At 32.8% G+C, this 11,861-nt stretch overlaps 2 protein-coding genes across 2 annotated transcripts; one reads left to right on the plus strand and one right to left on the minus strand.

Moving 5' to 3' along the window:
* Positions 1 to 2,456: 2,456 nt before the first annotated feature.
* On the minus strand, positions 2,457 to 5,720 carry Smp_036660 (hypothetical protein; the record flags this gene model as incomplete). Its single annotated transcript, XM_018788558.1, has 3 exons — positions 2,457 to 2,567; positions 4,340 to 4,627; positions 5,712 to 5,720. 3 exons carry the CDS (start codon positions 5,718 to 5,720, stop codon positions 2,457 to 2,459), a joined length of 408 nt encoding a protein of 135 aa, XP_018654089.1.
* Positions 5,721 to 6,012: 292 nt separating this feature from the next.
* Smp_036670 (hypothetical protein) lies at positions 6,013 to 8,788 on the plus strand (the record flags this gene model as incomplete). The annotated part of the gene is made up of 2 exons (XM_018788559.1): positions 6,013 to 6,333; positions 8,444 to 8,788. The coding sequence occupies 2 exons, from the start codon at positions 6,013 to 6,015 to the stop codon at positions 8,786 to 8,788; spliced, it is 666 nt and encodes a 221-aa protein (XP_018654090.1).
* Positions 8,789 to 11,861: the final 3,073 nt, after the last annotated feature.

An 11,861-nucleotide genomic window follows, 5' to 3' on the forward strand; every position in this document is an offset into this window, starting at 1 on the left:
AGAGTTTCAAGGCTACGGATATAAAGTAATAACGTATTTAATAGAAATTTTATGGTCGCTGATCGATTATTAAATAAGGGTCACCAATGAGAATTCGGACTATGGTTATCGGTAAGATTAAACTACATCAACGACTTTAATAGACTTATCAGCTAATTAGAAGGAAAAATTAGTAAGCAATTTGTGATAAAATGTTGCAAAACAGGTGGATGAACAGTTTCGACATAATTGAGTGGTCAAGATGAGGATTGGGAGTCAGGAGTTAAATTTAGGTCGAATTCAGCGTCAGAGTTAGGATATATGGTTAGAGTGAAAGGATATGTTTTAATCACGCAAACACTAATTGTTCTCTAAATCACGTACGACCTGCATCAAGAGCAGGTATACTTTAAAATCATTACAATCACTAAATGCAATAGGTGAATAATTCAGGATGTATAAAGACGGTTATTAAGTCCAACAGAAGTTTACGGTACGGGGAATATAAGAATGCCGAACAACCACGATTAATGCAACAGTATGTGTGATTCAGATAGAATAGCACAGGACCAGAAACTGTCACTAGGGCCGGCACCTTAGAGTTCCTCACCAGCAATTGCCTTCGATCTTGCCGGGGTTTCGACATGTGGGCTGGACTTTTTGACCGTAAAGCTTTCATTGATATTCTGAGCATCAGGAAAAACCACGTAAAAGTGAAATGGAATAGGTACAGCACAAAAAGCAGCAATATCACTTCACCGATCTGGTGCAAACCGGAAGACGAGATGACAAAAGAGAAATCAAACATCTCCAAAGTAAACAGTTCCAGTTGCGAGAAACACCACATCGGATAAAGTGGACGTCTTCTTTGCCTGCGTGAACATCAATTGGCCGTCAGACGCCACTACATTTCTTCGCTTATATCAATGCATGTTGGATAGAAGGAATATCAAGCACACCAGGGGATTTTTAGAAGCTTGACACTCAGATCAACTAGCAATCAACAAACATATTGAAATCGATCCAGTCTATCAATCAGGATGATAATAATAGACAAATATAGGAACAATCAGATCGAAGGGAGATACAATCAAAATGAAGAGGCAGATAATGACAGGTTGAACAGTAACTAAACGTGATCGAGGTCGACAGAACAAGCTGCGAGTCATATAGGGGGGAATTAAGAATTTAGCTTTCATTTCAAAAGACAATGTTCTACGCAACGCCATACATTCTAATTGATGTGCCTTTTGATTGTTTATTTTGTTGAAGACCAGTTACTTCCATTACTTTTCCGATTGTTCAGGGGCGGAAGAAATTTCTCACAATGTCATTATAAGAGACCTTAAAGTCTGTCTCGATACTTCACTCTTGACTAAAGATTAACAATCTCATTATTTCAATGAACCATTGATTTCGGCATCCCAAGATTTCATAAATGCGCTGTTATAGCCGGATGAGAATAATAAATGGTAACTGTTGTAATATATTTCGGGACTAGTACTATGCATATATTTTATTGTATAATTGTTAAGTAACTAAATTATTCCTATTCGTGTTTCTCTTATCATAAGCTATATTTTGACCTATGAACTATTATTATACGATTTACCATTCTTCAATTATGCCCTGTCTATCATTTTCTATCTCCCTTACAGCCACATTTGGCTAAATCTTGTACAAATGCTGTTTTCCTATTTATGGTACGATGTGGTTTGTATATAAACCCAGTATGTCTGAAATATACGATTCATATCGCAGAGGCTGCTATTAGTGTTCTGGACTTAACAAGCGGGGCTAGGTGGGAAGCAAGGACCGATAAGGACTGTAGACTGCTCGTACGGGTTTTATGTGTTATTAATCCGGTCGATAATTCACTATATTCTAATTGGCGGCATCGTTACGTCATATACTGATAGGAGCACAAATCCACAAGATATAACATGAGGAACACTATTACGCAAGACAACTTGTGGTTTCTGCAGAGTAGGTTACCTAACGGGATCTCAGTTTTACTTAATTATAGTTTCATTAAACACCCAACAGCGAATCGTGCAGCGTGACGTATTTTATTTTAAGAACTTTTGTTTAGTCATACTGTACCTAGGTCAAATGCTAGATGCTACGTTGTTTGATACATCTTTGTGAACGATTGTTAATCATTCCAAATGATTATTGAACAAATGGTTATGATATATTTAACCACATAATGACGACTCTGTTTCGGTTTCAGCAGTCGAGTTGTTTCTATAGTTTATCATAATTGACTCAAAAACTGATAACGGAATATACATTTACTTGCTAAGTTACTGTTAGATTAACTGCGGAAACTTAATTTTTTATATTTCTTTAACGAGAACAAAAAAGTTTATATTATTTAGCATAAGAGCTCATAACAATAATGCCCGTGTGTACACAAACAACAGTGATTCATTTCAAGTTCTTTACGATGCTTCAAGTGATTGCCATGACTTAGTTTAACCGAGTTGTTTATTATAGTCTGATTGTTCAGGTGATTTCTTTAATTTGTCCAATTCTTGACGTAAACGTTCTATTTGATCTGTCATCTCTTGATTTTTCAATAAAACCTGTTTGGACAATAATAATAAAATGATAATTAAGCGTAAAAGTATCTTCCTAACGTTTTTCTATCAGTGGTTACTTTTTACAGTCTGGATCATAAAGATATACAAATGCCATATTTAAAAATTCCAGAAAAAACTGTACAGAAGCGATAATTAAAGATAGTATCTGTTTATTAGGTAAGTTTTAAATAAATATCTCAGTAGAACTACTCTTAATCTATCGATCAAACAGTAAGTTCGTCAGACCTACAAGTTTGAGTTTTGATTTATTGGAGTTACTAGAATAACTTTAGACAAATAATCACCAACATACAAATATGGTATGAATGTCAATTCACTTTAGCAAATAAGTAATGGTTTGTGTAATCATACTGTGTCGGTCAAGGATGGAAACTACTTACGATATTGAAAGGAACAAGAGTAGGAAATCAGATATGAAATCTATCAATTAAAAATGGAATACCTTATTCACTGATCTGCTTGTATACATGAAAAAGAATGTGATTGTTTTCCCTCAACAGTCAGTTGATATACAGCGTTTTGTGAGTGACCTAAATGCCACAGATTTTGCTACCTTAATTATTGTGGTAATAATACTCTAAATTGAATAGATATTCAGGTCATAGAATTCCGTTTTATTAAAGAAATGGCTAACCGCAGTTATTTGTACATACACAAAAGATGGTTCTGAGTCGTAAAAATCTGAATATTGAAATATTTGGTTGACTACTGATGATCACTTTGTAAGTAGCCTTGTTCTGTATTTTTCTCAGAAACTCGCTCCCACTTTGTGCTAGTTTATTTACACACAGTGTTCATATTTCGTTAACTTGATAGATACATTATTAACACAGAAATAATATAAGAAATCTACATTTTGACTTAATAAATAAAAATTATAAAAGCTTTCAGTTCAACAATTTAGAATTTTATGGATCCATTATAAATGGATCTCGGTACATATTAGATTAAAACCACTTAATTTACACTATGAAAAAATTTTTGTAGAATCATATATATAATGTTAGTTAACAACTTAATACTATTCTCTTTTTAGTGTCAGTTTTTGTATTATTGACCAAGAAACAAACTGTCTATTGCTCATTACTGTCCAGGGTTTCCTGTTGATCACCTCCAACCACCATCTTATCTCAATATATAGTGCACGCAGTGTCGAGCCACCTAGACTAGTGGCCACATTGCAACTTGATCGATAGCATTCGATCAGCACTAAGAAGGACTTGACACGCATGACATTGATCACCACCCAGTGATCAATCAATTGTGATTACATCTCAGTCCTACAGGAGGTTGGTCGCGGCCCGAATAGCTCAGTGTTAACGTCTCTGACTGTGAAGCTGAGTGACACGGAATCGAATCCGTTAGGGAGCACCAGTTCCCTCAAGATTACAGGTACATCTTGCTGACGAGTGCCAAGTAGCACGAAACCCGGGTCCAGGGTTTCCTGTTGACCATCTCCAACCACCATCTTAAGGCTGATTTATTTGGTAAAGACGAGAAAAGGATTTTAAATAAGCAATTCAGAATTTATTTTAAAATAACTAGACAAAAACTGTTTATCTCAATAATTTCAGTCTGGGTGTTTTTATCATTCGGTTGACCTACATATATTTCGAAGGGGAATATGGTTGTCTGAATTTTTTCAAGAAAAATTGTTTATCAATGTTTACAAAAATGTTTTCGTATTATCGATAAGTGTGAATGTAGCTCATTAATTTTATTTTTCCGAATACAACAACAATAAAAAAACTCACTTCTTCATAATTCTTTCTTAAACTGTCATATTGATGCATTAATTTAGCTGTTCCTTGTTCATTCGCTAATCGACGAATGAATAGTTTTGATCCTACGGTTAATTGTGCTGTTTCAAGTTCAATTTTTAAGCGTTTTATCTCTGTTTTATATTGATTCAATTCATTATGTGATACTGGTCCAGGTGCACACTTCAAACGTTCATTCTCAGCTTGACTACGTTGTAATACCTTTTTTAAACAAACTATAATTTTTTCTAATTCTTTTGGGGACTTTCCACTTTCACCAATCTATTAGAAATAGGTGAAATGCAAATTATTGATTTTTACGATTTATTAGACAAATTAAATTAAGTTGTACAAAATTATAGTCATTATCTGTATTTAATAGGCGTGCCAAAAATAATAAAAATGTAATAAACAGTTAATTCTTCCCTGTCTAGGAATACTAAATGATGTCTATTCTCGATGAGATATAAAACCAAACGAAAATCTTTCAAGTTATACACAAAACATATTGATGTTTAGGCATTGAATTCGAATACAATGTTCACTAATTTTGAAGTTTGATAACACCATCTGATAACATTTATTACTGGAGAATTCAATGGTTCTGAAGTAAAACAGTCAATTATTTAGGTAGTCACTAATATTTCAAGGCGTTTCAATAACAGGACTTCCATAGAATAGAATTGAACTCGTACGGTATTGACGCTCGACATACTATAAACTTGATGAAATAGATTTTCGTGAGGGATGCTTCATACTTGTGACAATATGGTTTAAACCAAAAAGCTTCAGTAAGTAAGTGGTAAAAAGGGACTTTGTAATAGTTTTTAATGACATTAAGGTCAACCCATAAATCTTAAATGTTAAAAGCTCTTTTAATTTAAAAGTATGTTTTTATTATATGAATGGTTAACTAAGTATAAGTTCATGTGCTCAGCTTTAAGCCTTTCGTCTTGTGTTAGAGGTAAAACGTTGTCACCAAAACAAAAGTACATGAGTTGAGGTTGATGAATGCATGGTATTTAGCACTAGTGGTTTCAACTTCATTCCAACGTTCAGGTGTCTGTAAATTTTTCTACATTGTTATAGGGATCGATGATTTAATGATTAAAAAGAATTACTATTTGTGATCAAAATGATCCTAGATTTCTAACAAGTTTAAAGAGTAGGTTTTATTACAGATACATTTACTAACTACTTGCACATCGGACAAAAAGTAGTATTGTAAATCTTGACAATCATAACATTCACTAATTATTTATATTAAAAAGAATCTATTTTGTGCTTGTGTCATTGGCTAACTTCTATGTGTTTGGACTGATAGATTTACAAAAACAAGCAAATCATACTTAACTATTAAAATAACATTTTCCATTAAATACAAAATATCTTTTCACTCATTGTATTTGTTATCTCTTTCTACAGTTCAATTGTATTATTGTTATCATTATTATTGATAAGTGAATTCAATTATTGTTAACATTTGTCCTTAGGAAACAATAATTATTGTTATGATTATGAGAGTGGTAGTTGTTAATAGTAACAGTTAGTTATATTGGTCAAAAAATAAGAAACAATTACTGTATAAAAGGAACTCGTTTTTCTTCTTAAACAAACCCACTGGATATTTATTCATCTCTTATAGAGTTAGTTATACTACATATTGAATGAAAGAATTAAATGAACAAGGATTACGTAGACGTAAGTCGATTAAAAACTTGAAATTGTCACATTCTAATCCAACTGATCGTATAAAACCATTACATTATAACAAGAATAATAAAATGCATAATAAATTATCACAACAATATATATTATATATTGATAAAATGCCATTTAATCATCATACAAAATCAAACTCACGAATGATAAATATCATTGAAATTTGCATTGTATGTGGTGCACTTTTCACTGGCTACTTTGTTTATCATTATTCCGATAGAATGTATATACCTATCATGAAATTCTATGCTCATTTAGGTCTTAAAGTAAGTTATATTTCATATAAAACCCTCTGTTACACTAAAATGAGAAATTTTAAATAAGTCATTTGGTTTTCTTAACTTTTATTGTTATCAACGCCGTCATCTACGTCGATGTTCGCTTTTTCGTTACGATCATTCTCTTCATAAGCTGATATTCCATATTGATTCACTGATAATCATGAAGTGCGATTTAGCTCTCTGGTTATTATCTTTCATGATAAATTAATTACTTACTCATAATACTCTTCGTGAAGCATTGGCTTCTAACCTGAGATTTCTAATCAACTTTTCCTCAGGTTCTCCTGTCCGGCTTTTCTCAAGGGCTATTCATCCTTTTGATATATGTCTCTAACTCTCAGCGCAATGTGAATGTCAATGTAAGACAAAATTGTGCAGAATCAACTAGATATTATGATGTAAAACGAAGCTGATGACGGCTAATCTGAGATGTAGAGTCTTGTTATAATTTTATTAACTCCTAGGCTGAGCGATTTTTGGAGTCAGCAACTTTCTAGAGGAGATCTTCCAAATAACTATGTTCTATGGTTATCGCAAAGTGTAACTACTTTAATTAGTGTAATATTGTCGTGGGTGTTTTTATTATAGTGAGCTTAGTCTGTTTATTTCTTTTAAAATATCATAGCAACATATCATACTCAAAATGAAACAATTTGTATGGTTTATATACAGCGTTTAGGATGTTTATTCATATTATTTTTGGCTTGATATACATATTATATATTCTGATGGTGTTATCAACTGTCATATTATTAGTACATTCCTTTCAATAATTTCATTATGTTTACAAAACCACTGTTGTATTCTAAATGCAAGCTAGGTTCAATCAACTTGGTTGCTGTCATTATCATTTAAAGCTCACCTGAGTAATCTTAAATAGCAAAAGGTCGAGAATACATATCTCACGCTTGAATAAACACATGGAATAGCTACAAAGAGAGTAGTGCTTTTTAAGAGTTGTTTTTCTAGGTATAGAAAATTTGTAAGAACGGTTGTGAAATATTAGAGTACAAATTACCTAGGAGACATAATAATCAGCTTTAGGAATCGAAAGCGTTTAAAATAGGTAACTTAAAGAAGTGTCAAATGGAAAAAGTAAATGATGCAGTAGTCTAGGTGTATCTTTGCAAATCAAGCAGATAATGATTAATGTCTCAATTGATTTCAAATATATTTAAATAGTTATACGAGGCTCCATAGTGAATGTTCATTTTGTTTTCTTATATATTTTTCCAATTATTATTTGTACGTTGAGTGGAACTTCCTTATTGTTTACAAAACTATATAAGTTTAATGTGTGCACATAGTTGGAATTTAAGAAACCATAAGCTCTCAAAAACAATTCGTTACCGACCCAAAACATTATTCTACGATGTCAACATTACAATATCGTGAATTTCTTCGACGATTCTCTTTGCCCTCCATGAAGTTAACGTTACCCGGGTGTCTTTTCCAGCTTAATTATTTTACACTTTTTAACTGTGTTTCTGTTTTGAAAACATTTAAAGCGAATAAATATATTCGGTAATAATAATATTGATAATAATAATTATTATACCTATCATTCAATTTATATATTTGTATTCAGATTCCATTATGGCATTTAGTTCGGAATCTACCTAATCAACATTTTTATTGATTAATAACTTTTCAGTATGGGGTTGTAGAGATTGTTAAGTTTTTGATTGAGATCATGAATCGATGGATGTTAGACTACCATCGAGAACCCAAGAGCACTGGACGGTCGTCTCCTCCTCGTATGGGACTCCTCCACGATCCTGCACACAGCAATTAAATTCAATACCAAACACTGGTCGCGCAATTTCGTGAACTGGTTGGTTAGACATTAACACCATCGGATGCCGCCCCAGTGGTTCGGAGATTAGGCGTTCGGATCCCTCGTGCGGGATCGCGGATGTGCACTGCTTAGGAGTCCCATACTGGGATGAAAGGCTGTTCAAGGATTCCAGGTTCTCAATGGTTGTCTAACACTCATCAATTCATGGTCTCAATCAGAAATAACTTTTCATTGTGATTTATTGCCTTTTCCTATTTTTCTCTTGACACACTACTTCTGCGCCGTGGATACATAAAGGAAGCTCAGAATCGTCTCAGTCAACATTTACTTTATCACGCTAATACAAAAGAACAATTTGAAGAAGCTGTTTATTGGCTAAAAATATCTGCTATCCAAAATAAAAATCCAATCGCATCATACAACTACGTGATTGCACATTTTAAAGAGCACATTACAGAAAGTAATTTAACAACAAATCAAGTCAATGACTTGCTAACCCATGCATTAAATAATGGAGTTTCTGAAGCACAACACTTATTAAATCATTGTAGTAAATTAGAAAATTTAGCCAAATTAAAAAATATTGTATTGAACGATGAATCAGGGGACGAAGACGAAGAAATCGTTGATTACCTAATGTGATCATATATGGAGTGTTAGAGACACAATTAACCATGATAAACAAAAACCGCTATTATTAATAATTTACAATACAAAGTGCAATGAAATATATGTTTCCATAAATTTTTTATCAATATCATTATATTTCCAAGACCTTGATTTAGAGGGGAAGATCTTTTTGAAAATAAAGACGGAAATTTAATATTTGTCATATACAGGACTAGTTAGTATTTGCAATGTTAGCATCATGAGAAATCAAACCTACTTTTTCTGTTGCCTGAAAATCATTGGTTGTCGTGGTTAATAGCCACGTTTGTACATTGGGAGGGGGTTTATTGCACGGCTCATTTGATGAGTTCGCTAGTTAGTTATATAGCAGGTAAAAATTCAGATCAAGAATTTATTCTTTGAGACAGATCATCACTCTAATAATTAATGTTGTTCATAATGGCTTTGGTAAATGAAATAACTGAGAACTATTACCAATTTCAGTGAAATTTAAGGACAGTGACTACAGGGTTCCTGTTTACGTACATAATTTTATACTTCAGAGGAAGTTAAAAAGAGATATATTCAGTTAGGTTGTTTTGCATATGTTATGTTCATATCTTTGAGTGCCATTGTCTTACAGATTTTCATTATCTTTCCGCAAAAAAAATAAACAAGAGTATTGACAAGACGTAGTCTGTGAGACATTTGTAGGATTTCGCATGACTATTAGTCAGCCAGCAATTTAAAAAAACCTAGAGCGTATGTGTACAGGTCATACTTTGAGCAACTCACGTAAGTTCGCTGAAGTGGGAAGTCGACAAAATGAGAAGTAGATGGGGGAATTATTTGGTGAATCGAGAGAACTGCTCAGCGAGCGAAATATCATTGTAAAGGAACGAATGACAATAGAAAATACCAATTATAGAATGAAATGATCGAAGGTTCAAAAAAGCCAAAACAAATATGACTGAGCCAATATGACAAATTTTGAGCCATGTTACTGAATTTCTCTAACCATATAATAAGATCACCGTACTGATTCTAATCTAAAGGTCTTCACTTATCAACATGACTTAAAACAATATTCAGTGACACGACGAACTGATACCATTTCTCCATCTGGCCTCTTACATATTTTCTAGATATTACAGGAGGTAAAGTTTTACGACCTCATTATTGACAAGGAGCGTGATTAGTCACGCGTATAGCGAACATTGAATGAGCATTGTCAAATTGGCCTTACGAAAAAAGTTCAATATTTCTTTGTTGATTAAAGGAACCTCTATTGTTTCACCGACTCAGTTGCTCTGTTGAAGTTTAAAACATGACATTACTCATTCTTTTATTATTATTGTTCTCATTAATATGATTTTCAATAACATTTTCACTACACTAAAATAATCATTCTTATTCCTAATATTGTTTGGTATAAAACAATCATTAATCAATAATTTAAAATATCATTTACACTTATTTTGTGTATGAGAAAGAAGTTTATTGAAGAGAAATAATACCCAATACATTGAAGGAATGGATTGGTAAAGGAAGAGAAAAATTAAAACACACTTTTTAGTTTATTTTTACTATAATGAAATTCAAATTTTTGTTTTTTTTATATTGCCATTTATTGGACAATAATATGGACTTATTTTTAGAAAAGTGTAAGTTTATAAGCAAAGATGGATGGTGGCTAGCAGAGGATTCCATGACACACGTTTCGTCCTATTTGGGACTCGTCAGCTGGATGTACCTCCATCCCAGCGGCTATTAGGACTCAGTAGCTAAGTGGATAACGCAACGGCGTTCAAAGCGAACGGTACTGGGTTTGAGTCCCAGAGTGAACATCAACTCTGAGATGCAGGTACATCCAGCTGACGAGTTCCAATTAGGATGAGACGTTTGTCCTGGATTCCACTGCTAGCCACTATCCATCTTTGCTTATAATATCTGTGACTTAAGGCAATATCGAGGTAATCCGCACAGGATGCACATATGCCAGTAAGAGACTGATCGATTGCAGTCCTAAACATCAATGGGAGGATTTAAACGGACAATACGAAATGAATTTAACGTTAAGTTTGTATTAAATAAAGTGAAGATACCGGATATTTTTACGGATAATTTGCTTTTATTACTATTCGTCCATACAAATTTAAGTAAATTACGTTAAAGTGTTCAATAATCTACAAACTGGTCAAAAACATGTATATAGTTTATGACAGAACAGCAATAACCTAATGTCTGAAATTAATATTGAACAAAATTAAAGATAAAGTCTTTTAACCCACTACGTTTACAAAATTATTTTGTACGCACAAATAAACTTAACTATATAATGAGTCACTTTGAATGAATTTTTTATTCCTCTTACCTCCACAAAATTCATGGACTTTTGTGACGTTCCGAATAAAAATAAGTCTCTAACTAAATGTAGACAACAAACATTAAGTAGTACAATTAGCAGACAAAACATTGCTTTTTTTTCGCCAAACCATGTGTATGTATGCACCTAAAATCCTGATATACTTTTGTGTTGTATTTATTATATATATACTAGTCATTCATGACTAGTGTAAATACGATTTCACTGACGCGACAATATGATGTAGTTTTGTGTTAAAACATACCAAAGACCTTTATATGATTGAGTTTTGAGAAATATCCACCACCGAAATAGAATTCATTGAACTAAAAATTACATGCTTAGTATAGGACTCTATTTTATAAGAGATCCGAAAAAATACTAGAGTGCTTATATACAGGTTCTATAACACACAGTACAATTTTTGAAACATTTTAAAGTTTGGAATTCGCTTGAGGGGTATGCAAATAGTAGTATAAGTTATTTCAACGTTTAAAAGAACTTCGAATTTATTTCGCTTTGCTGAAGCTGTGGTACAAAATGTTGAAACTGAATCTATGCATCAGAAAAGATGCAGTAATCGATCTTGTTTTGGACACGAATGAGAAGACTTGGGTTAGCGTACCTTTGACATAAATACAATACTGATAAAATGAGATATCATTCAATTCATAAAATAAAATCTCTGATCAGCTTAAGAAATACATTCCGCAAAATAAATCCACAAAAGAGTTAGATTGG

This window comes from Schistosoma mansoni, chromosome W, assembly GCF_000237925.1.
Source record: "Schistosoma mansoni strain Puerto Rico chromosome W, complete genome".
In the NCBI taxonomy this organism is placed as follows: domain Eukaryota; kingdom Metazoa; phylum Platyhelminthes; class Trematoda; order Strigeidida; family Schistosomatidae; genus Schistosoma; species Schistosoma mansoni.